General features: G+C 36.5%; 1 protein-coding gene across 5 annotated transcripts in view; it reads left to right on the top strand.

Annotated features, from left to right (window-relative positions):
- C11H18orf54 (chromosome 11 C18orf54 homolog) overlaps positions 1–27,738 on the top strand; it is a 62,183-nt gene that overhangs the window by 18,604 nt on the left and 15,841 nt on the right. Inside the window, exon 9 of one of the 5 annotated variants that reach the window (XM_058692048.1) lies at positions 6,978–9,781. The exons of the other annotated variants lie outside the window; for them this stretch is intronic. Coding sequence (XP_058548031.1) covers positions 6,978–7,050 — 73 coding nt within the window. The 3' untranslated portion in view covers positions 7,051–9,781. Of the gene's footprint in view, positions 1–6,977; positions 9,782–27,738 lie in introns of those variants that run through there. 5 annotated transcript variants of the gene reach the window in all.

Raw genomic sequence — 27,738 nt, 5'->3', positions numbered from 1 at the left:
TCAAAGATTAGTTGGCCGTACGTTTGTGGGTCCATTTCTGGGTTCTCTATTCTGTTCCATCGATCTAAGTTCTGTTTTTGGTCAGTACCATACTGTCTTGATGATTACAGCTTTGTAGTACATCTTGAAGTCCAGAATTGTGATGCCTCCAGCTTTGGTTTTCTTTTTCAAGATTGCTTTTTCTATTTGGGGTCTTTTCTGGTTCCAGACAAATTTTAGGATTGTTCTAGCTCTGTGAAGAATGCCGGTGTTATTTTGATAGGGATTGCATTGAATATGTAGATTGCTTTGGGTAGTATCAGTATTTTAACAATATTTGTTCTCCCAATCCATGAGTATGGAATATTTTTCCTTTTACTATGTGTCTTCTTCAATTTCTCTCATAAGCTTTCTATAGTTTTCAGTGTATAGATTTTTCATCTCTTTGGTTAGGTTTATTCCTAGGTATTTTATGGTTTTTGGTGCAATTATATATAAATGGGATTGAGTCCTTGATTTCTCTTTCTGCTGCTTCATTATTGGTGTATAGAAATCCAACTGATTTCTGTGCATTGATTTTATATCCTCTGATTTTGCTGAGTTCATGCATCGGTTCTAGCAGTGTTTTGGTGGAATCTTTTGGGTTTTCTGTACAGAGTATCATGTCGTCTGCAAAGAGTGAAAATTTGACTTCCTCCTTGCCGATTTGGATGCCTTTTATTTCTTTGTGTTGTCTTGATTGCTGAGGCAAGGACTTCCAATACTATGATGAATAACAGTGGCGAGAGTGGACATCCCTGTCGTGTTCCTGACCTTAGGGGGAAAGCTCTCAGTTTTTCTCCATTGAGGATGATATTAGCGATGAGTCTTTTGAATATGGCTTTTATGATCTTGAGGTATGATCTTTCTATCCCTACTTTCTTGAGGATTTTTATCAAGAAAGGATGCTGAATTTTGTCAAATGCTCTCTCTGCATCTATTGAGAGGATCATGTGGTTCTTGTCCTTCCTTTTATTAATGTGATGTATCACATTGATTGATTTGCAGATATTGAACCAGTTCTTCATCCCAGCTATAAATCCCACTTGGTCATGATGAATAATTCTTTTAATGTATTGTTGGATCCAGTTGGCTCATATCTTGTTGAGAATTTTTGCATCCTGTACTTGGTATTTTTAAGCTTCATGGAACATATTGTTTAATCCTCAACTTTTCTCTTAAACTTGTGCTATTTCCTTTAATGTATTCTTAAGACCTAATGAGATAACCTTAGATGCCTAAATATAATGGATATGAGTGGCTTAGAGAGATTCTCTTTTCATTTGTGTAACAGCAACAATTTGACCTAGTATTGTTATGGATATCATGGAAGAACAACTTGTTTATGAAATGTGTTTTTATGTATTCCCTCTAGAATACATATAATAATGATAAATCTGTCATTATTTGACATCTCTCTACAGAAACCTAAAGTGGGCATAATGTCCTGGATATAAAGATAGATCTAAATGCCTTGAGTGGGTTAATCCGTCTGTTTTCTTAGTTACGTTATCTTAAGCAAAAAATGTGGAGATGAATGCAAATCTTTCCTATAGTCATGGTATTTGCAGAGGGCATGGTATTTATTTATTTTTATTCTTTTTTTCTTTCATAATTGAGTTTTTATTTGTTGTTCCGAGGATCAGTACAGACAATTCAATTTGTACATAATTCTTAACGTACGTACCGAAAACCTAAAAAAACCATGTAGCTGTGATTCTTCTCTCCGAAAGTTATTCCAGTGACCTTCCAGCTTAAAATTTGGAGGCAAATTTCCCTTAACAGTATATCAAGTACCAGTATCTTCAAATGTTGATATGCTGTTACATATCACATTAATTCACAATTTAATGTCATATACGCTACATACTCAAATTTTCAATCTTGCACAGCACATTAACAAAGTTACTAGGAAACTGGACTACCACGAGGAATGGTATTTATTTATGGGTTTGGTTGTGTGAATGTTAAGTGCCCTCAGAAGATGGAATACTGAGCTTTAGGAAATGCTAAGATTGAAAGTTTTTACTTTAGTAACTCCATTTCACTTGGCTAGAAGTGGGGCTAAACAAATCTTGTCTACCTTTTGTCCTTCAGAATGTGTTTAGAATTCTGTTATCTAAGGAAGTGGTGGAAAAGTGAAACACTAGACATGTGAACTTTTGACTCTAATTGCCGTGATATTTATGTGTATGTACGTGCATGCACACACACTTTTTTTTTTTAACTTCCATAGTTTAAAAATATATGCATGTATGATTTTTTCCCTGTGACTTTATAATTTATAATTTTCTGGGTAGAAATAATGCCTTACTTTACAGTTTGCCATAGTATTTTGGTATAGTATTCCTATCTGGTAGGAGTCCGTAAATAATGATAATAACATTTTTTTGAACACTTAACCAAGTGTCAGTGTTCGTAGTGCTTTTGAGTAATTCATGTGATCTTTACAACCCTATGAGGTTGTATTATTATTTTCATAATTCAGATCAGGTAATAAAATTCAAGTAATTAACTTGCCCATGGTTATATAACTAGTAAGAGGTAGCACTGGGTTTCAAATCAGATGGTCTGATTCTACAGCCTATGTTGTTAACACTCCTTTTATTAATGATAGCGGTACATTATCCATTTGGACTGGTGCAGGGCCTCAATTGATTATCTAGTATAAAGACCTCATTCTGCCTTAAAATTTAAAATAAGATGACTTCAAGCTTTCCATGTTTCTTAAAAGTATTTATATTGAACTTGTGTCATAGACTTAAATATGTTTTCTAAGTACATAGCCTGGAAGATGTTTTTGTTGGTGAAAATGAACACTGGGCCATAAGTAATTAAATGAACACAAAAATTGGTACTGATTATAGGGGCACTTTTACCATTAGCTGAAAGTTTTTTTTGGTAGTAGTAACTTTTTTTTCTGGCTTAGACAATCAATAATCTTGACTAGATATAAAATGCCGTTTTCAGAGTAAGATTCATGTTTGCAGATGGCTGTTAGCTGTTGATTCTGTTAGATTAGCTGGGGCAATCTTGATTTGGCTTTTACTTTATTTACATTTCAAAATTATTATCAGTAAAGTACTGATATGAAGTAAGTTTAAACTTTTAAAAGTATGTTAGTACATGTTTTCTTTATTTTTAGTGTGTAGATTATTTTAAGGACAATTTGAAATTCAGATTTTTCTGGTTAGGTTTATGGCCATCTTTTCATATTTTAAAATAAATAGACTCAGCTTTTTCAAAAGTTGCAGATTATACCTTGGATGCTTTAATGACCTTTCCTAGGATGAAAATCCTATTATGTCTCTCTCTATCCCTCAAATAAAAGTTCTTGTTTTTAACAGTTTGACTGCTAACCAGTTTTAAAATGTCTTTCATTAGGCTCAGGAAACACTAAGCTCTTAGTATGGGTTCTGTTTACTCTGTTGGACACTCAGTTTTCTTATGTTCTTTCATTAGAAATAATTGCTCTCTAGGAAGATTCATTGGACCAGAAGTATAAAAGACTGAGTAGCCTAAGATGTTGTTTTTTTCCAGAGGGATTTTGCTTTGAATAGGAATCTAAATTGTAATTGTTTTGTATCTTTATAATTCTTAGCTTTGTCTTATGCATTTACATATTAGGAACTTGATAAAAACGTATTAACTGAAACCTCGAAGAGAGAAATTTGCCATCTTTAAGCAAATGAAAAAATTGTAGTTTTTGAACACGGGCCTTTTCTAAAACTTTTAGGTCATGTAAGCCACCAGCTACTCTGTCTAGGCTGGTTGTGAAGAATGAGCGATAATTGTATTGCTCATACACTATAAAGGTGAGCAGTAGGAGACGATTGCAAAATCATCAGTCATCCAAAAATAATTTGTACTGGCTTTGGAGTATATTGCTTTATATATAATTTGGAAATGAATGTGTAAGATTTTATGGTTTTCAGCAAGTTAAAGGCCTTGCTGTAAAGATTTAATGATAGCTAGAAAGTTGTCCTGTTTCTCACTTCTCTTTTCCCCGCTGTTTTCTGGTCTTCATTCTATACCAGAGATAGATAGAATTAACCTCTCAGATTTGTAAAACATGATCCTAGAGCAAAAATTTTTCTTTATACTAATGTTCTCTGCTAAGATCTAGGGAGTGGTAGGCATTTTGTTTAGTTGTTGCTGGATGCGAGCCTGAATATAAGCCAGTAAACATAATACTTAAGAACAGCCAGTATAGCAGTACTAATAGAAAACCAGAGGAAAGGTATCAATGAGTAAATTAAAATACAGTTTGATTGCTTTCATATAATCAGTCTGTTATTAAGTTTCTATGGGCTCATTGATTGATACATTCTCATAATAAGACATGCATCTTTTAAATTTCAGTTTTTAAGGTGAATGACTATTCAGTGTTGTAACATAACTCTTAAATTTATATTTTTCCCATTAGCTTGCTTTTTCACTTTTTTAAAGAAGAAACTCGAGTAATTTCCTTATATAATTTTACCCCATGCTTCTCCCTACACATACCTTTGAAATAACAAATCACTTTTGGTGGCCTCTTCTCTAAGTAGATTGATTGATTGATTGTCTTGTTCTAAGCAGGGCAGATAGAGGTTAAATGAAAGGAAATGAAAGCTGTTGTGTGTAGCTGAGGTAGGGGGACTGAAGAGTTCACATTACTGCTTAGCTTTTTCATTCATTCCCATCATACCACACCCCTCCCTTCCCTTCCCATCCTTCTTTTTTCTCCCTAATACTGTTTTTTAAAGACATAAAATAGGACGAGGAAGGAAACCAGTTATATTGCATTATAGTTATGAAAATATTAAAATAATTTCTAATTGCTAATTTCTAAAATAAATTTCTAATTTCTAAATTTCACATGCTTCTTACTGCATTTAAATAAGACATTTAAAATACAGGTAAGTTAAAATTCATTTAGTAAAATGGCCTTTTGCGTAACTTAAATAAAAGCATTAAACCATGATGTGGTCTTTTACTTAACGTTCACATGTTGATCAGCAAACAGAGAAAGGGAATATTGGAAAGCACCAGTGGGTTACCACTGAGACTTCACTGTTTGCTGGATGAACAACAAGGCTCAAAGTTGTCTAATAGTTGGCCAGTTATGTCATATGAACTTTTGGATTGTAGACAGAAGGACTGAGATTACATGTGTAGTACATGTGTTTGGTAATTAATGTAATTTTGTAGCTATTATATAACTATTGTAATTTTGAAGTCATGGTGACTATAAAAGAAATTTTGAGGTACCTGCAATGACTATAATGTAATAGAAAAGATCTCTGATTTTTCTGGCATATGAGGTCACAGATTTGGGTCTGTTGTTTGCATTCATAATGGAAGGAAGTGCTAATTTACAGGTAGCATTTAGTGAAAATAAAGATGAGAATATTTTCCCGCATTAAATTTTGTAGATTCCATAAATGCAAGGGATCTGTGGCCCTCAGAGTTGTAAATAGATAAGATTCTAGCCACTTGTCCCTCCCTCCCTCCATCCCTTCCTCTCTTTCTATTCTTCTCCCTCCCTTCCTTCTTCCCTTCCTATTTTACTTTTAGCAATCACCGCACCCAGTGTGGGGCTTGAACTCACAATCCCGAGATCAGGAGTCATAGGTTCCACTGACAGAGTCAGCCAGGTGCCCCTCTTTCTTTTGAATCATAGGTTGTTAAGTAATAAGCCTGAAAAAAAGGTAGATCTAAGTCCAAAGTATATTCACAGATTATCTTCTGTCTCATAAATGTGTGTCTCTAGGAAGAAAATAATTCTTTAGGTAAAGAGATTTTACTATAGGATGTAGAAATGTTAGAGTCTAGTTAATTTTACCTCTGATTGCTTAGTAACTTTGGGTGAGTTATTGTCGTTTAGTTGATAAAGATATAAATCTCAAAAATTAACTGAAGTTGCCAAAACGGTGGTAAAATCCAGATTCCTAATGTTTTTGAGTAAAAGTGTCCAAGAAGTAGAGTACAGGGAAAAAGATATAATGTAGTAGTAAGTAACAGTACTGGTTTCTTCCATCCCCTTGTCCTGGGTAAAGTGAAAGATGTATTTTATGTAATACATACTTACCGAACCCCGAACCTGTGCTAGAGACTGTAGAACAGGCCATTGTAGTCACCACCTTTCAGGTCACCTTCGAAATAGTAATTTCTGTTAGTAAACAGGTTAGTGCACATCATAATTGCTACATTACTTGCTTTTCTTGGTCCCTTATTAATAAGAGGTCTGAAATATTGTTGATTAACTGATGTTTTCTGAGTGGTCCTTGAGGTTCTGAATGAGTAATAGGGAGGACAAACTGGAAGAATATTTTTAGAGGAAAGTTAAGGGCTTCTTTTTTCTTAGTTTGTTTGAGGGATGATTACATTTTGTCCAGAGACCTGACCTAGAATTTTAGCTTTGTTTTAGAGAAAACAGATTGTTGATATAATACCACGTAATTGTCATTTGTTTCCCCCCATGCTCAATAAAAATGAGTTTTCCTCAACTGTGACTGATATTTCAGTGCTATTTTTAAAATTTTAGCTATCTTAAATGTACATCTTAATGAATATACTTTCTTTCTTAAATAATATACACTGTATTCCAAAAGAAAGGGTGTAATTTCACAGTTATTGTGAAAATTACATGAAGAATGTATCTTGTTAAGTGTGATACAAATAAACCTATTATTAAAGTTCTTGGCAAACTTTCAAAAAAAAACCCCTTGAATGTCAAAAAATATATATTTTTAAAGTAAGTGTTTATAGAATTTAAATGAATTATTTTAGCCTTCAGTTACTCAGATCTCAAGGTTTTATAAAGAAAAATTCCAAATGTTTGATACTTATTTACAAATCATTTCTCATACTAATTTTGAAGTTAATAAACAATGTAATCACCATTTGTTGCTGTCTGCATTGTCTGCTCAGTCTTTAATATTGGTTTATAATGTGTTTTGTACTTTTCAATGAAGGGCTTTGCACCATTTATCTCGCCTGAGAGACCTGGTTGATGATACCAGTGGGAAACAGTCACCGAAAACATGAAGAGGAAAATAAAACATTCCAACCAATAAATAGTCACCACAGAACAAAAATGTATATTTTTCCTATTCCTTAAACTGACAAAGAAATTATAACTCATACATTATTCTGTGATTGGTTCAAATATTATATGTTTTTTTTAAAAACCAAGCTTGAAAATGTGCATAGATTTTGTGACCTATTCTCATTTTATGCCAAAATGCTAGAATGTGAACTTGAAGGACCCACACTGTGTCCTACAGTCTGATTTTGGTTTTCAGGCCAGCATATGTCCTATATTCAAAGGTGGGTGATTTCCGTTCTTGAAGCTTACATGGATTTAATCTTCTTGAACATCCTCATCATTTTATCATCTGTTTCTGGATTATTAACAAACTCTTCTTGGTTTCTATCCAAAATCTCTTAAGTAGACTTTTTGATACAATTAACATCTACTTTTAAGTAGCTTAAAGGAATATCAAAGTTGTTATGGTGTATCTTATCCATATAGAGTATGTTACTTTTAATTTTCCTAAGTATTTAAGATATGTTGTATTTGCAGATAACATTAATTTAATAACGGGGTGACGCACTGCTAAAGGAACGTTGTTTTATATTGTGAAATCCAAGAGAAAACCTCATTTAATTGATATTTTGATTTTGATTCTGTGTAAGATAATCTTGGTCTTGATAGCTTACAAAGCATTTCAGGGGTGTATATTTGAGAATTTAATATTTTGATACTGATTATTTCCCAGACTTTAGTTTTGGGGTTAGCTCAAACTAATAAAAGCTATGAGATCAGTGACCAATCACTTCATGCAATTTGATAAATAAAATGAATATGGAAAATCCAAAAGCAACTCTGTATTATGAAGCTATTTTGTAAGAACTGAACTTTCTTTAAAACAATCTGTAGTCTAAAGTCTGTCTCTAGCTGGAACTGAACTGAGCTCTGTAATTTTGCATTTTCTACCAAGTAAACTTCTAATAAGCAAGAAAGCATCTTTACCAACAACACTAGGAATTAAGTCATAAAGCATATTTTAAAAGCCTGATGAAATGAAAGAATATCTGTGTGTTTATACAAATAGTACATTTTAACATGTCCAAATTGTAGCATCTTTGTTAGGTAGTTTTACTGTCAGATAGGAATTTCTAAGTACATTGTGTTGAAGAATTTTTTCCCCCCAATTTAAATATAGACCTTTGCTGTAGAACTTACACATCAAAGACTATAGAGGGAACGTTGTCATTTTTTTTTTTTTTTTTTGACCAAGGAGTCACCACCATGAAGTTGTTTTTTTCCAGTTTGAGAGTCACTTGTCATTAAGTTTGTTTTGTTTAGTCTGTGGAGGTATTTCTGACATCAACATTCTATTTTCTGATTATGATCTTCTGCTTTAAAACAAATAGTTTGCATACACTCAAACAAGGCATTACTTTGATGATGAAAGTACAATGGATGTTAAAAATGCGGATTTTAAGTAGGTGAACATGAAGTCAATTTGGGTTGATCATGTTCCAGTTTAGCTAAATCTTGTTAGACAAATTCCAATGGAGGCAGAAGAGATGAATATATCATCAGGTAATAAACTTCTAATCGCATATATGTTGATCAGACCTAGTATTTAGTATTTGCCTATAAAGCATTTCCAAAGAGATTCTGCTATAATGACTGAATCGCACTGATTTGATTAGTGCTGCCATTTGCAAGAAAATAGCTTCAATGCGAAGTAAAATAAGCCTTCTAAATTTTTATAACTAGTTTTTTAAGAAACGGTTGATTCTACTCGATTATACTTACGAAAGGAGTATTTTTCCTTTGTGTTAAATATGGAAGCTTAGTCATTTTAACCTAAAATGTAAATTAACTTTACTAAAGTGATTCCAACTTAAAAATGTATAGGAGAGTCAACTAAGAAAAATCTAAATGATAAATGTTCATGAAATTCGCTACAGAATTGATTAAATTACATGTTAAACATTTCAGTATTTTTTGAGTTTTCCAGGAGTGAGAGGAAGGCAACAGTATTAAGACTGCTGAATTGGAAATTTAAAGAAGATAATGTGCACAATTATAGGTTTTAAAAGTTGCAGTGTGAATATAAATTTTCATCAACCCCTTTCTTTTAGGTATATTTAAAAGTGTTAGGTAGAAGAAGAATTTTAATAAGACATTTCAGATTTTTAGGTGAGTGTGAAAAAAATTTAACCTAATTCCAATTTTTTGAGATCAAGGGATAAAAGTGCAATGAGTATATGAAGACTCAAAACTCAACTGTATTTTCTTTAATACCAGTAGGAGCTTTACTTTCACTGTTCTCTGTGTTAGCACATTTCTGTGTCATGGAGATTTCTGACCAAATTGAGGAACACTGTCTTGGGTTTGTTTGGATTATATGTCTTTCTATGTTATTTCTTGTTGAAATTTTTTTTTTTTTTTTTTTTTTTTTTTTTTTTTTTTTTTTTTTTTGGGTATCTAAAGTTTAAGCTAACATCTTGTTAACTTATATATAGTTATACCAAAATGTTTTTTGAAGATAAATCATGACAAGATTCTCCCTTGCCCCATGTTTTGAATACATGGAATCACTCATAGGTTTGAATTTTTTCCTTTTCCAACGTGTACTGTGTGTCTCAAAACCTATTTGGTGGAAGTGCTATGAAGAAGTAAACTTGCCAAAATGATGCAAGTACTGTGAAAAGAGACAAAAGAAGCAAAAGGCCAATAAAATTGATGATTCGTGAACAATTGAAGTTTCTTGAAATGTGAAAGAGTGTGTATCATTCTGTTCCATGTACCAGTTGGATGTTTTATACATGGTTATATATCGTGTTAGTTTGTAATGCCGATCATACAATGATTGGTGCAAACCTGGGTCTGAATATGTGAACGAACACATATTCAGGTTATATTGTTAGATTTTTTTCCCATGACATTTGAAATTATTCCTTTTCTGTTTCCCTATTTTCTTTCTTCTTTATATTCATCTGTGGCTAAGATTGTTTTCCTTTTTTGAACAAAAATACCTTTTTGCCCTCCCAGTTTGTTTTAGACCAGACTTCTGTAACCACTTTTCTCACAATGTAGCAACTTTTCTAACGATGTAACAGATGTATCTGTCCATTCTTCATTATCTTAACTAAGAGGAGTCCATTTGTCTAATACCTATTTATTTTTTAAATGTTTATTAATTTTTTGAGAGAGGGAGAGCACAAGCGGGGTAGGGGCAGAAAGAGAGAGGCCAAATCTGAAGCAAACTCCAGGCTCTGAGCTGTCAGCCCAGAGCCTGATGTAGGGCGCGAATGCCTGAACCAGGAGATCATGACCTGAGTCAAAGTTGGATACTTAATCGGATTGAGCCACCCAGGCACCCCTGCCTAATACCTATTTCAACCTTTAACATTCCTTCCCTCACTTTCAGCCCTTACATTGAAGAGTGGCTGACCGGTCTGCAAGACACTGTTGTAACACCAACACTATAACATTACTAATCTACTTCAGAAATTTGCTGTAAATTGCCTTACTCATTCTCCCAACTTTCTACATATATTCTCACCTTTGTGGATGTTATTTCCCATACTTGAAATACTTAGTTTTCTTTCATTCTGGTTATGTAAAGCTTACTCCAGAATTTCTTTAAAGCTCTAACTGAATGTTGTATTTTCTTTTCCAAATATTCTAACGTTCTTTCAAACTGGGTAGGTTGGCTTTCCTTTTTCCTCTCCCATCATTCATTTAGCTATTATATTTCTTGCTTTTGTTATGAATAATGTCTCTCTACCACATTGTGTCCCTAGGGGAGAGAATGTCTCAAGAGTTGGAGGATTGATTTTTATCTCCTTGATAAGATAGTACCTCTTAACAATTACATTGTATAACCAGGAACGTGTAAACTTAGAGTTGTGATTGATAATTTTAAGCGTAGTTCTCCCTATAAGTGTAGGCTCAAGAAAGGACAGATCATACTGTTTTATGTGATGTTCTGCAAATCCTTAAAATGAAGTAAATTAAGCCTATTTTTAGATGTTGCTGGTGCTCTTTATCAAATAGGATCAACATTTGTGTACTTTGGATGATGTCTGTAAGCCTTCTAACCTCTTGAGCTCTCAAAGCTAAGATTTTTTAGTTTTTATATATTTTGTATTTCATCATATATACACATTATTTTACAGATCTAGGGCTATGTCTAGGAAAGCTTTCAGCAGCTGGTTTTCATTGTGTTCTTTTGAGCTTGGCTTGATGGGAAACTAGCATTCTGGGTCCAATCTAGAAACAGAATGACATAGTGATTATAACAAGGGAAATTTAACATGAAAAAGTTTTAAACTGTGACAAAAGAAATATGAGAATTCTATATGGTACCCCAGAACTGAGGGGGAGTACCCATGGAAAAGGTACCCCTGGGTACCTATTGGAAGTAAGGGGCTTAAGATTTGGATTCAGATCTCACTGAAGAAGGGGTAGCTGTAGCCTACTGGATGGCAGAGAAGTTTACTGGTTTGGCCAGCCCAGCGTTGGTCTTCAGTCACTAGGCAAATAGGAAGTCACCCTCCAAGGTTCAGGAAGGCTGTAGCTAGTTACTGGGTGTGTAGGCACACAGAGGCAGGAAGGGGTCTCAGTGTTGGCAGGACACCTGAAACATGAAGTGTTTGTGTTGGGAGGGTTGCAGGAAGGTGATTACCAGCCTGGCCCAGATCTGTGAGTGCCAAGAAGACCCATAACATTCTGGGATTGTGACTGGGGGAAGAGATCAGATGTCTTCATACCCACGTGGTTTGCTGATGGTGCAGCTGCCAGAAAGCAGTGGGAGAGCCCCTTCAGGGTGAATTTGGAACTGACAGACTGTAAATTGATTTCGAAAGGTTTTGGTGGGAGAGAACACATATGAAAAATACAAAATGCCTCACCTATCTCTGCCCTCTGTTTTGCAACATCTTATATAGCCTATTCAAACCAAGAACTAGGCATAAAGGTAAGGTAGCAAGAATGTCAGGTCATTTAGAAAACAGGTAAAATGAGAGAACATGGGCCAGTGTTTAAAAAATCTAATGATCGGTGCCTGGGTGGCTCAGTTGGTAAAGTGTCCAACTTTGGCTCAGGTCATGATCTCATGGTTTGTGAGTTCCAGCCCTGCATGGGGCTGTGTGTGCTGACAGCTCAGAGCCTGGAGCCTGCTTCGGATTCTGTGTCTTCCTCTTTCTCTGCCCCTCCCCCGCTCACACTCTGTCTCTAAAAATGAATAAAATGTAAAATACCTAAATAAATAATGAATTTGGTAACGTTACAAAATAGTTCTGAACTAGAGATCTGGGACTATGTAAGTATTCTGGAATTAAATGAATTATCCTCTTAATCAGAATATCAGACAGGAATACAGTATATTGCTTTCATTATTTTTCATCAAGGTAGCCACATAGCTTTAAATGAATGTTTCTGGAAATGAAGTTCCCTGAAATTGGAATGCTTTGTTTTATAGTATATTTTTGTTTTAATTAAACAACTTTTTGCTTTTCTGTGTCTTCCCCGTATTGCTCTTAATTTTTCCCCTCAAGATCATCTCACATGCGTATTCAGTCTTCCAAGTATTGAAACCAACAAGAGTAATGCTCTTTCCGTCTGTCAGGCTAAGTATATCTAGTTTCTAAAGTATTTCTTTAGACAAAGTTTTCATTATTGTCTCACTTTGTGGTTGTTCCCTAGCTTTCAATATTTTGTTGTTTAAGAGCCTGGCTTAATAGCAAGACTAGAGTATATCCTTTTTTTTTTTTTTAAATTGAGTTATAACTAAAAGTTTGATGTGTACAGCACGATGATTCGATATTTATGTATGTTGTGAAGTGTTCACAATAAGTCTAGTTAACATCCTTCCACTTTTTTAAAAGAATTTAATTCTAGTATAGTTAATATGCAGTGTTAGTTTCAGGTGTTCAATATAGTAATTCAATTCCATCACCCAGTGCTCATCATCAGTGCACTCCTTAATCCCCATCACCTATTTCATCCATCCCCACCCACCCACCTTCCCTCTGGTAACCATCAGTTTGTTCTCTGTAGTTAAGAGTCTGTTTCTTGGTTTGTCTCTTTTTTTCACTTTGTTTTTCTTATTGCCACCTGTAGCTAGCTTTTTTTTCTTTGCTGAGGTATATAACTGATAAATAAAATTGTAAGATATTTAGAGTGTGAATTGTGATGATGTGATATACATTATGAAGAGTGCCCCCATCTAGTTACTGCACCCACCATCTCATTTATCTATTTTTTTCCTTTTTGGTGAATTATTTTTTTCCAATGTGGCACCAATATGCAACATGCAAAGAGTAGAATGGAACCCTACATTCGATTCTTTATTACTCCATCCAGCTAGCATTTATTTGGCTCCTGGCTCTGTGCTAGATGTGGATGGAGGAGAGGGGAGTGCAGGGGTGGGAGAGGCAATGAATAAGAAGGCATGACTGTCATGAGGAACTCATGGTGGAAAGATGTAAACGGACACGATTGCACTACAACCGGTAAGGGTTGTTTCAGAGGACTGAACAGCTGCTGTAAAGGCACAGGAGGTGGAACACCTAAGTGGTCTGGGGAGATCAGGAATTCTTTCACTCAGGAGGGAAAGCTGATCTGGAAAAATGAAGTTTGCCATCAGAGAAATTGGGTGGAAGGCATTTCAGACATGGGTGTAATGTGCAAAGACTTGAGCGCTAAAATGGTCTGATACAGGATTCATCGACTCAGAAGGGAATGTTGTATGTTTTAGTGGGAGACACTTGTGCTTTAGTATCAGGCTTCTGATTCTGCCGTTTATTAGCTCTTTGTTGTGAACAAGGTACTTGACCTTGCCCTTGTCTTTTGTTTTCCTTCCCATTTGTAACAGCTACTTTATAGCTTTGAGCATTAAATGGTGTAAGTTATGCCTGGCATATATGACATGGTGAATACTAGCTACTTATGTGGTAATGCATCCCGTTGAGGGAGGCACTAGGAGTAAGACGCAAGGCTGCTTCTGTCCTCATGCCTCCCGTTCTAGTCTCCATACTGTTGCAAGACTTGTCCTTTAAAAACATGTCTGAGATGTACCTCTTCCCAGAATTCCCAGTGGCTTCCCATCTCAAAAGTAAATGTGAAGTTTCGACTATAGCCTAAGAAGTCCTGTGTGGTGTGCCAACACCTCTTCCCTCAGTCCCCCAAACCGGAACATTTCCTACCACTGGATTTGCTCTCTGATTCAGTCACAATGGTCTTGTTCTCAGGTAACTACAAATATGCTTCTGTCTCCAGGCTGTTGGCACTGTATCCTACATCTGTGTGGTCTTTCCTCAAATACCCCATGATTCTCTCCCTCAGATGTCTGCTGAAATATTTTATCACAGAGGCCTACCCTAACCCCCGCCACTCCCTATGCCGTTATTATTTATTTTGCCTCTTTACTCCTTTTTTTTCTTAAAGTTGAGGGCAGAGACTTTGTTTTAATTCACTGTTTTCTTCCCAACAATCAGAATTGTGCCTAGGATTAAAGTGATACATAAATATTGCTCTGTGAATGAATGAGGCGAATGAATGAGGGGTCCCATCTAAGACCCTTGGAATACTCAGCTAAGAATTTTTTCCAGATACTAAAATATTTTCCTTCTTTCCAGTAGTTAGTCCATATGACCTGATAACATCTTAGCGATTATTTTTATTTTTTATTTATTTATTTTTAATTTTTTTTCCAATATATGAAGTTTATTGTCAACTTGGTTTCCATACAACACCCAGTGCTCATCCCAAAAGGTGCCCTCCTCAATACCCATCACCCACCCTCCCCTCCCTCCCGCCCCCCATCAACCCTCAGTTTGTTCTCAGTTTTTAACAGTCTCTTATGCTTTGGCTCTCTCCCACTCTAACCTCTTTTTTTTTTTTTTTTCCTTCCCCTCCGCCATGGGTTTCTGTTACGTTTCTCAGGATCCACATAAGAGCGAAACCATATGATATCTGTCTTTCTCTGTATGGCTTATTTCACTTAGCATAACACTCTCCAGTTTTTAGTTGTTTTTTTTTAAACATTTTTTAAAAAGTTTATCTTAGAGCCCAAGCTCTAAGGGGAGGGGCAGAGAGAGGGAGAGACAGAGAGCTCAAACTAACAAACCATGAAATCATGGCCTAAGGCAAAACCAAGAGTCCAACCCTTAATGGACTGAGCCACCCAGGAGCCCCTAACTTGTTCAGAGGTATACAACTACTTTTACTGAGGCTCCTATGATATTTTAGTGTAAAATAAGTTCTCAGAATATAGGTTTTATTTTTTTTATAATAATGCTTAGAGGGCTATTGATTTATTTGTATTAGGTTGCAATAGTAGATGCTGTTTGATTTACTGAATAATTGGGTTTTTGGATGAGACTGTAAGACAACAACAGAAATGAGCACAAAGAAGTCTCTTGGAAGGGGATTCAGAAGCTCTGATGACCATTATTGTGCGTAACTTGGCTCATCCAGGGTTAAAAGGAACATGATCATGCCCCTGACAAACTAATAATTTAGCACCCCTTCAAATAATTTAAATTTTGAAAAATTTGGGAGAGACTTAGGGGAAATATGAACAATTTTATTCATAGAGTTACTGGGGGTATAGCTCAGTGGTAGAGCGTTTGCATAAACAGAGTGACTTATTTCATCGTTGCGAATTAAAGCATAATTGATATGCTATTAAAAAGGAGCGAAGAGTAGCAACTGTTTCCCAAATTTCTGCTGTAGTTCTTGGTTGTATGTGTGTGAGCATGTAGTTTTGAGTCAGATTTCTTAGGACAGTTTAAAATTTAAAGGTCATAAACCCTCCCTCCCGTACTTTGTTAGCTGTGGTGCCTTGGGCAAGTTGCAGCTTTAAATGAGGTAAAACTTGTAAAATGCTTACTTATTAGCACAGTGCCTCACACATAGTAGGTGCCCAGTGTTAGAAGCTATTGGTAAATACAATTTTTTCAGAATTTCAGCTGATCATAATGGTTGTCATGTAGCTGCCTGTGTGTGGATATTTTGTGGAAATAGATATGGGTCCGTGTTAGTAAGGACTGCTTAAAAATTTTCTCCCACTAGAGGGCACTGTCTTCTTTGGCAATAACAAGATTAAGAAACTGGCCTACTGCCCCTAATCTGGTTTTGAGCTCCAACCGTGGCTCAAAGTTCTCCATTTATAACTCTTAAAGATTGTGCTAGAATATGTTAAGAAATGATCTTTCTTATCTTCCCTTTCCTTCCCACTTAAAGATACGTGTCTTATTTATTTATTTATTTATTTATTTATTTATTTATTTATTTTTGAGGCAGGAGAAACATCTTTCTCCATTCTGTAGACTGGATATATTCTTTAGACTTAAGACATTATGATTCTGGGGTGCCTGGGTGGCTCAGTCGGTTGGGTGGCCTCTTATCCTTGATTTCAGACCAGGTCATGATCTCATAGTTTGTGAGTTTGAGACTCACATCAGTGCAAAGCTTGCTCGGAATTTATTCTCTCTCTCTTTCTTCCTCTCTCTCATGCATTCATGTATGTGCTCTCTCAAAATAAATGAACTTAAAAAAAGATATTATGATTCAGACCCTGACTCCTCTCTGCAGCATACTTCAGTCCCAGGATTCTTGTTAGACCGCTAATAGACTTGCATTGTACAAGGTCTCTCCCTTGTCACCCTCCTCCAAATTGCATAATGGAGGAGTATTTGGGCCTTGGCACATGCTTATGTCATTGTAAAGGGTTGGCTCTTGAAAGAAAAAATTGGCTTTGGGTCTTGAAGACACAGGCTTGACATCATGAACTGGGAGTAGAGGTTCAAGGGAAGTACTCTGGTTACTTATCATCCTTGAAGCCTCTTCCTTATACATATGGTTAAAGCAAACTTAGCTAGTAGACTAAACCAGTGGCCATAGCTTCCCCAACATCTCTTCATTTCAAGTCAGGGAGAAAAGAGAAGAGGTGAGGTGGTGAAGGAGAAAAAAAGGTGGAAAAGGGGCAAAGAAAGGTGAAGTACAAAGTTTGAAAACCTCACTATTTTGAACTAACACCCTGCTTAGGTTAATCTTTTCATGGATTAGTAGAAGTTTCTGTTTCCTACCTTGTAACTGTGCCTACAGAGTAACTTTGCGAAGGATGATATAACATCCATATCCTAGTCTGTATGTGACTTACCGTTTTCTCCCTTGGTTCAATCTGTATGCAGTGGTATGTCAATGTGAGGGGCCCAGGGACTATGTCAGGCCTCCACTTAGTGATGGCCACAAAAGGGAGTCCCCAAACATGAAAAGGTGAGCAAGGTATAGAGATAAGGGACTAGGAGGAGAGTGGACAATCTGCCAGGATGACTGGGTTGCTAAGAATTCTCTAAGGCCCAGTGGGAATAGCCGGGGTGGGGCTGGTGAGGAGGGCTCCCGTTTGAGTTATCTTTGTATGGTCCTGAGTTGTAAAATCCTCTTAGGAGCTGGAGCACCCGTAGCTCAGTTTTAGGTTCTAGAAATATCTAGATCTCACAGCATATTTTTTCATAGCATTCTCTCTGACCCATAGTCTCAGATTCAAATGAAAAAGACCAAATTTAGCATTAACTGCATAGCAGGGGTTTCTCTGACCTCACTTGTCAAGAATCCCCCAAACCAGGACTTTGGTTCAATAATTTGAACAATATCTCATCCAAGGACTACACATTCTGACGTCAAATGAAAAGGGCAAAGTAGGAATACTTTTAATATTGACAGAGTTGAAATAATGGCTAAAATCAGAGACAACTAAGGAGTTTCCTGAAAGCTGACCAGTTGTTCAACACTGGTTCTGTAGGAACTAGCTTATACACAATCTAGTAGAAATAATCATCCTTCTAATGAAGCAGGATCTACTCTTCCTGGAGGAGTAACTAATAAATGGTGATTAACTGATTCTTAACACATACCTTTCTAATGATGGGGAGAATTTATATCTGTGTTCTAGACTGTGACTCACAGGTCAAATGTAGTGTGCTGCTGGCTTTGGTACAGTCCACAGCTAAGAATTTTTTTTTTTTTTTTTTTACATTTTTAAATGATTGAATAGAATTTAAAAGATGAATATTTTATGACACATAGAAATAAAAAAATACAATATACATCAACATTACTAGCCTAAGTACTCATCACAATATTTCCAATTCATAGGAAAGCAACAAATTAAAAAAAAAATTGTAATAATCACAACAGAATTTCTTCACAAAAATAAAAAAATGAAAATGAGGCTGAAGCCGCGGTGTTTTCAGTGCCTTACTTGTTAGCCAAGTAAGCTAAACTGTTTGCTGATAGTGAGTTAAATTGTCATTCATTACAGCAACTGAAGCAATGTGTTCACAGAAAACAAACTTGTTTAAGACTATTAGCTTTTTGGGAAGAATAGCTGATCAAAGTGCTGATGGCATTGGGAGCAGTATCAATAGTCAATTAAAAATCAGGGCAAACAATTTCAATGGCTTTTCTTGGTTCTTGATGAGTCTAAAAGATGTTATGATACCAAGTTGCTTTATTTATTTATTTATTTTAAATTTTTTTTTTCAACGTTTTTTATTTATTTTTGGGACAGAGAGAGACAGAGCATGAACAGGGGAAGGGCAGAGAGAGAGGGAGACACAGAATCGGAAGCAGGCTCCAGGCTCTGAGCCATCAGCCCAGAGCCCGACACGAGCCTCGAACTCACGGACTGTGAGATCGTGACCTGAGCTGAAGTCGGACGCTTAACCGACTGAGCCACCCAGGCACCCCATACCAAGTTGCTTTTATTCCAGAAGTTAATGCTGAGCTTGAAGTGACAAAAGAATTAGCCTCTATGAATGGTCTGTTTTTAATTTTTTAAAATGTTTTATTATTTATTTATTTTGGAGAGAGAAACAGAGCTCGAGCAAGGGAGAAGCAGAGAGAGAGGGAGACACAGAATCCAAAAGCTCCAGGTTCTGAGCTGTCAGCATAGAGCCCAACGCAGGGTTTGAACCCATGAACTGCAAGATCATGACCCAAGCCGAAGTCGGACACTTAACCGACTGAGCCATTCAGGTGCTCCTGAAATTTTTCTTAATAAGAACAAGCCTCAAACATAATGGAACACTGAGTGACTTTGGAAGTTAGGTATTGAGGCAGACCTCATAATGTGTCTTAATGAATTCAGGCTAAAATTGCAAGGTGGAACATCAGGTATATGCCAGTCTTAGACCTTGGTAAAGTTGTTTTGATGACAACTAATGTTTGAATCTTAAGTCATGTCAAACGCTTCTCGTGCTTTCAAATGTTAAAACAAGAAGCAAGATCTCCACTCCTACACACGTTTGCAGGGGATGTATTTTTGAAGCTCAAGCTAGTTTCAGCAACAAGTTTTGGACCTCCCTGTGACTACAAAGGGGATTTCCATATTAAAAAAAAATCCAGTTAGTTGTACAATTGAAGAGATTTCACCTTACTTTCAGTTGAAGGTGATTAATGTGAGGACACACTAAAAAAGGAAAATATCAAGTGAAGAAACTCATAAAATTCTGTAAATGCTTCCCAAATGATAAATATGCTCAACTAAAATAATTTGCTTCTAGAGCAGTATCAGTGTGTGTCACTAACTGTGTGAAAAGATGTTTTAAAAAATGAAGTATGTAAAATCTCATATGGGTCAGCATTAATAGATGAACATTTGCAATTGGTTTTGATGATAAGGAGCATTAACTTTGAATCCCAATGAAGCAAAATGTTATTTCCCTCCAAAGAATTCAATTTTCTTCATTAATAGACTTGGTTATAAAAATTATATGTATTATTATATTTTAATTTTATCAAAACATTGTTTGAAGTTTATTTTCTTTCTTGGTATGTAAGTACTTATATAATATCTTTGATTTTACCTCTGCTTCTTGGACCATAAAGACTAAAATATTTACTATCTGGCCCATTATAGGAATTTTTTGTTGACCTCTGCACTAGAGTTATGTTTCTGCAATATTGGATTGAGGAGTAACTCTCTAAGTATATATTGAATCCCTACAGCCTTCAGTGGTAGCCTAAGGCCACAGTGCCTGAGCCACTGTCCTGTTATATTTATTGCTGTGGTGTGTTGGCATTTTAAAAAATGTATTCATTCCTTCAAGGATTTTATCATAGTTGGTAGGGCCATCTAGAAGTTTTTGTTTGTTTGTTTTTTTCTCCTGTGAGATGAGCATTGGTTCTGTAATTATACCTTCTCTTTAGAAATTTATCTAATTTAGCCCTTTGGAATCCACAGGTGAGCCCTTCTTTTACTTGGTAATTGTGTGTAAGCACATGTACTGATTAACTGTTGAGCCCCTCTTTCTTCTAGTTCTATATGTGACCATTGATGCTCTCAATCCTTCTTCGTTTGGGTATAGTATCTGCTTGCTCTAGGATTACTCAGTTCACTCACTGTTCCCTTCCCTGTGTTTAGTGTGGTGTCTACAGAGAAGTAAGTATATATCTATAATTAATCAATTAATTAAAAAGTTTATTTATTTTGAGAGAGAGAGGCAGAGAGAGAGGGAAAGAGAGAACCCCAAGCAGTCTGCACTGACAGTGCGGAGCCTGACGCAGGGCTCAATCTCACGAACTGGTGAGATCATGACCTGAACCAAAATCAAGGGTTGGACACTGAACCCACTGAGCCACCCAGGCACCCCAGTATATATGTATAATTTATAAACATATTATTAGTAGAATAAACAGATCCCTATGTATTACTACTCTTCTACTTATAAAAATATAGAATACATTCTATTTATCCTTTTATATTACTTTTTATCCTTTGAGTATCATTGTAAACTTAGAGTATCATTAAACATTTCACAGGTTCCATATATTTCAATTAACCACAACAGAACTTATTTGAAGCTGAAATTATCACAGTCTGGCTCGTGAAGGCTCTTGAAATCTTCCTTTGTGTTGACATTCTCGAAAACATGATTGCTTTCTAGAAACAGAAGGATGTTCCAGACCCTTCTTATTTTTTCCTGCCATATGATCTAGTCATAACCTCTTTTCAAGGAATCAGGAGTTCTTGTTCCTCATGGCAGAGAAGTGTATTAGGGACCAAAATCTGGACACTAGGGAAGAACACGAGAGTGGATGGAGGGCAAAAGTACAGATACTACAGATGTCATTGGACTGTTAGTAGCGATGGAGCTGGAAATGCATACATGAGTTTACACTCATGTTTCTTATTTAGCTCATCACATTGCTGTACCATACCTGTTTTCTCATGCTTGGTTTTTTTAATACTGTTCTGTATATGATTTAATTGACTGCTTAGATTTCCCCCGATTTAACATTCTAGAAGGGTAAGATAGGGGGAGACTGATGAAGGCTGGGTGCATTGGTCACTAGTAGGTAATGGTTTCGGGGAAGAGATAGGATTGTATGGAATGTAAAGATCATGTAAGAATAAATTCATTCATTTAAGCCTACTAAATGCCCCAAGTATTATGCTAAGCTTTGATGACAGTGTCTCTGCTCTGTGTAGTCTATAATCTGGCAGTGGAGGCATTCAAGTAACAAATCATTTTACCATGAACTGAGATGAGAACTTCATATGAAGCATAGAGGGTGTTCTGAGAATGTATTATAGGAGCACTTACCTAGTTCTGGGGTGTTAGAGTAGATAGAAGGGACAAGGAAGTGGCACTTGGCAGGTGAATGGGGAAGAACAGTGAACCATGTTCAGAAGGAGCTTGCTGTTCAGAGACATTCAGGGCTCCCACAGGAGATGAAATTGTAGCTATTGAAGGCTTGTTTTTTAAGAAATAATTTAAACTTTTTTTTCCTTTGTGAATTAAAAGAAAAAAAAGGGGGGCCATAGGATCAAAGTTTATGGACTACATAAGTTCAGACTGTTAAAAAAGAAAACCACAGGTCCAAAATGGTATCCCTGGGGCGCCTGGGTGGCGCAGTCGGTTAAGCGTCCGACTTCAGCCAGGTCACGATCTCGCTGTCCGTGAGTTCGAGCCCCGCGTCAGGCTCTGGGCTGATGGCTCGGAGCCTGGAGCCTGTTTCCGATTCTGTGTCTCCCTCTCTCTCTGCCCCTCCCCCGTTCATGCTCTGTCTCTCTCTGTCCCAAAAATAAATAAAAAATGTTGAAAAAAAAAATTAAAAAAAAAAAAAACGTTGAAAAAAAAAAATTACAAAATGGTATCCCTTAGGTTAAGGCCCCAAGTCAGTAAATCAAAACTTAATATCTAACCTGACTGTAGTTTCAACCCCTCAGGAATGTAACCTTTATGCAATCAACATGGAATTTCCTGGCCAAGACTAGGAAATATACTTATGGACACCTTTGGTTCCCCTTAGGAACCTTACCTAAAGGATGGAGTCCTTGTGAATAAATTTCTTCTTTTTTAAAAGATTTCTTTTAATATTTATTTATTTTTGAAAAAGAGAGAGAGACAGAGGGTGAGCAGGGTAGAGGCAGAGAGATGGAGGCACAGAATCCAAAGCAGGCTACGCTCCAGGCTGTGAGCTGTCATCACAGAGCCCAACGTGGGGCTCGAACTCATGAGCCATGAGATCATGACCTGAGCTGAAGTCGGACCCTTAACCAACTGAGCCCCCAAGTGCCCCAATTCCTTCATTTTTTAAATGCCCTTTCTGCCTGTAAAAAACCTTTCTTTTGTTTTTCTCAGTGGAGCTCCCCTCTATTTGTCAGATGGGATGTTGCCTATTTAGGAGTCATTTAATAAAGCCAATTAGATCTTCAAATTTACTCTGTTGAATTTTTTTTCCCCTTACCAACACCCACATACCCTAAGAGTAAGAAAGACACAATTTCTATTCTTTTCCTATGGGCACATAGCTTGGCACCAATAAAGCTGAGCCTCCCTTTTCTAGGAAATTTTGATCACCTTCTTAAAATTGCTCCCTCCGAAGCCACACACTTCTGCCTTTCCCTGCTTATTTTTTCCCCATAACACTTACCATTTTCTAATGTAGAATGTGAATTACCACTTTTTGTTCATCTATTTGTTTGTTCTGATCCTCTTCTAGAATGTAACCCACATGTGGGCCGGGCATTTTGTCATTTTTATTTACTGGTATATCCCAGGCAACTAGAATGACACCTGGCACATATGGGGCATTTAGTTAATATTTGTTAATTGAATGGATTTGAGCTGTGTTGGGAGAAAAAACATTTCCTCTGCCTTTCAAGTTTATTCTGGCTGGTCTAAGAATTAAATTAACATGAGACAGAAATTAAAAAGAGAAAAATCAAGCAAAAGTTTGTAATAACACGTATACCTCCAGCATGTATGGGAGAGACTCAGGAAAAGTAAGTAACTCCCATAATGGCCAAAACCATCATCTTAAATACCATTGTCAGCTAAAAATAAAAGAAGATGCTGGGATAGGGAGTCATTTATGGGAAGTTACCAGGACAAACCCAGTAAATAAGAGTAAGATTGTTATGCAGATTTAAGCCCAAGCCTTCTTGATAGGAGTTTCTTTCTTTCTTTTTTTTTTTTTTTTGATAGGAGTTTCTTGAGATTGAGTCATCTCCTCTCTTTCTGACATAAGGTGGGAGAAACACCCTAACTAATGATATTTCCCTTAGGGGAACTTCTACTTTGTTTTCAGAGTTTCTCTCATTTCTGCTGTTTCTTAAAAATAACCAGCTTAAAATAATCAATAAGCCAAAGAATATATCTTGGGGTGGCAAAATTTGCTCCCCTTCAGCTGTAATGGTTTCTGGAGTTGGACTCAGCTAGTTTTTTGTTCATATAATCACTCAGTGGCCTTCCTGGAGTTATCTTTCTCTGTTAATATGTTTTTAGATTGGCACTATAAATTATATATGAAGCAACTTAATTTGGGGAAAAATAACTGCAATGTTGAATATCCTGAATCATTATGTCCAAGAAATCTTGAAAAAATGGGAGTGTCGGGAAGCTAGCAGTCTAATGCTTTTTCTCAAAATAATTATATCCTCAATTCAAGTGTGTAGAGCTAGACTGTCTTAAGTCCATTTAGTCTAGCCTTAATTTTATACATATGAGGAAACTGACTTAACAAGGTTAAGGAAATAGTCCAAGATCAGCTTGTCATGTAGAATTGAATGAATAGAATATTTTCATTTTTATTTCCTCCCTTCCTCCCTTCCTCCCTCTTTAGAGAGAGTGAGCACAAGTGGTAGCTGGAGTGATAGGAGAGAGAATATTAAGCGGGCTCCAGGCCCAGCGCAGACCTGGAGCTCAGTTGAGTGGAGCTCAATCCCATAATCCTGAGATCATGACCTGAACCAAAGTCAAGAGTCAGACTGGCTTAACTGACTGAGCCACCCATGGGTCCTGAATATTTTCATTTTCTTAATTTCACAAGTTCAGAAATCATTCCCAATGGTCTCTGACAATTATTTTAGAAGCTCATACCCACATAATTCCTGTAATATTAGAGTTCTTCTTGAGAACCTGTTGGAATGGATAATGGTGGAGTATGGGAGCAGGGGGAGTATGTATTGAGCCTTTTTCCATTAAGATCTTGAATTTAAATGGATGGCATTGATTTTGAGGATATAAAATATTTAAAATAATTGCTTAAGTTTTCTCTGTGGGGCCAGTAAGGTGATTTCCTCATCTCGTTGACAGGGTACCATAAAACTTTATGTTTTTCCTGTTTGATTTTCCTTGTGCATTTGTTAGCTGGAATGAATCATTATATTGTAGAGTCTTTGAGGCAAGGGCCTATGTCATCTATGACTTTTGTGATCTCTGCAGTGTCAGGTTTATAGTACATCCTCATGTATCTGTGGTAGCCAGTGGTCATCTGAAAGTTGAACACCAGATAAGAAACATTTACATAATGAAGGCATTGATCATTCTTGTTACTGGTAGAGATTTCAAAGGAAGTAATCAGAAAGAATTCCTCAACATTGTCTTATCAATCTACACCACATGAACAATTATAAAAGGCAGATAACCTGGAGATGGAGGAAGTTGGGGAAACGTTCTTATTGGAACCTAGAACTTCCCTGCTAGTCATGTCAGCTCTAGTTGGCCCAGTTTAAGTAAAATAGTATTCTTTTATGATTGGATGTGTTCCAGGAAAATAAATTCAAGTCACTTAATGAAGAGTTATATCTTAATATATATTCAGTTTATCTTTTTGATAGATATTGCAATCAGCAGCTCTTAACACTTGCCAAATTTATTATTTGTATGCTCCTAGCCCTTGGAATGGAGATAAACATTTAAAAAATAAACCTGGCAGCAAACCTTAGTGAGAATAATGGCTGGAGATGGTATAAATATGTTTGTTTTAGTTTGTGGTAACAAATAGACTGCCCAGATGTATACTGGTGAAATAGAACAGAACTTTATTATTTGCTTATGCAAGAATTTGAAATGAGAGTTCTTGGTTGGTAAGTGGGTTTTGTCTACACAGTGAACTGTGGGCTTAGGCTCCTTCCCTCTCGTGGCTTTGCCATCCCCAGGCTATCTCTGCATCCAGCTGGTGAAAGGCAGAGGGGGCATGGTGGGGGCTTACTCTCTTTTGTTTTTTTTGTCTTAGCTTGGAATAGAATTTCTGCTCATATGTCATTGACTAAAACTCAGTTACATGGCCACATCTAACTGCTAAGGATGTTGGGAAATATAAACTAGTCTGGGCCCAGGAAAAGAGGTAATGGTTATTTTTCAGGATTTTCTTTCTCTCCCTCTCCCTTCTTGCTTTCCCTCCCTCCTCCTGCCCTCCCTCCCTCCTTCCTTCCTTCCTTCTTTTTTCCTTTTTATTTTAAGATAGTCATACACTTCAGACCTTGGCATTGCAGATATTCGCTGAATGGCTAACATCTACATAACCATAGAACAGCTTTCAAAAGTTGGCACAATACTATTAGCTGAACTTATAGACCTTATTCAGATTTCACTAGTATTTCCCCATAATGTCATTTTTCTGTTCCAGCATCCAGTCCGTTTAGTTGTCATGTTTCCTTAGTCTCTTGCCTTTTATGACCTTGCCACTTTTGAAGAGTCAGTAATTACTGTCAGTAATTATGTAAAATGTCACTCTGGGTTTGTTTTATGTTTTCTTGTGATTAGACTGAGGGTAATGCATTTCCAGGATGGCTACCATAGACCAGAGATAATCTGCCCTTTTGGTGCATCATATCTAAGGGTATATGATGTCAGCATGTATCACAGATGATGCTAACCTTATTCACTTGGCCAGGATGGTGCATCCCAGGATTCTCCACGCTGAACTCACAATCTGCCCTTTTGTGTAATTATCGAGTATTTAGGAGAGATACTTTAGGAATATACAAATATTCTGTTTTCAGCTTAACCTTTCAACCAGTAATTTTAGCACCCATTGAGGGATCTTGCCTGCAGCAATTATTACTTTGATATTTTAATGGTGATTTTCTATTTCCTACATTAAAAAATGGATTTTTGTGGGGCGCCTGCGTGGCTCAGTCGGTTAAGCGTCCGACTGCGGCTCAGGTCATGATCTCGCCTTCAGAGTTTGAGCCTCACATCAGGCTCTGTGCTGACAGCTCAGAACCTGGAGCCCGTTTCAGATTCTGTGTCTCCCTCTCTCTCTCTGCCCCTCCCCTGTCATGCTCTGTCTCTCTCTCTCTCTCTCAAAAACAAATAAACATTAAAAACATTTTTTTAAAGTAAAAAAAAATAGATTTTTGTTAGATATCTGATGGTTACTGATAGATATTAAAGATTCCTGCCTTCTTCCCAGCACTGCCCAGTTTGGAAATTAAAGTGATCATGGTTTAAATAATATTAAGTAGATTAGAAGAAGATGAAGGGGTTAAAAGAGAATATAAATATAAAAGAGAATATAAAAGAGTATAAAAGATTATATTGCTTCTGCTTTGTAGTACTTAGATATGGTCCCAATAGGAAGCTCCTTGGAATGTCAGTAAGAAAACCTGGGTTTTAGTTAAAATTCTACTAGCTTAATGTAAGCAGGTCTTTTTACTCTAATTTTAAAAATAAGGACAATTTACATATTGTTCAGGGTAACAGGTGAGAATGTAGTAATTTGAATTATTATGAGGGGTCATAGATGGTTTATGAGCTCAAGTGTCCTTATGCTATGGTAAAGTATAGGTATTACAGTGAGTCTACTTGTACTTCTTAAAAGGAACCAGATGAACATTAATTGGGTATGTACTGTATGCAGGCACTGTGCTAAGTGCTTTATGTATATTAACTCGTTTAATCCTTTCACGCTTTTACGAAGGCAACATTACTAACCCCAATGAATGATTGAAGAACTTGAGGCACAGCAAGTTTAAATGGCTTGCCCCAGGTCACACAGCTAATAAGTGCAGAGTTAGGATCCAAACCTTGGTGGTCTGGCTCCGGAATGTGCACTCTTCACCATTCCTCTATAAACTCGTGCTCTGGTTGTAACTATGGGCAGGGCCGATGTTCACCTAGCACGCATTCATCTAGTGATCATGGCAACTAACGACTCCTGTTGTGCCCTCGAGATGGTTAAATATTTTGGGTACAAACCTGGCCACTGATGAATAAAAATGTTTGCATTTCCTAGTCATGTTTGAATTGGGCAAGTATTCTAGTTGACAGCATAAGTGAGCCTTAGGAGACATTTGCAGGTGTTTATGTTTGGAGGCACACTAGCTTCATCATTTTGAAGTCAAAACAAAAGTATGGGGCATGTCTTTGTTAATTGTTATTTCCAATTTTGAGGTATTGACCCATGTT

Source organism: Neofelis nebulosa, chromosome 11 (genome assembly GCF_028018385.1).
Source record: "Neofelis nebulosa isolate mNeoNeb1 chromosome 11, mNeoNeb1.pri, whole genome shotgun sequence".
Lineage (NCBI taxonomy): Eukaryota > Metazoa > Chordata > Mammalia > Carnivora > Felidae > Neofelis > Neofelis nebulosa.
Note: the sequence above shows the minus strand (reverse complement) of the source record. Positions and strands in the feature narration are given on the sequence as shown.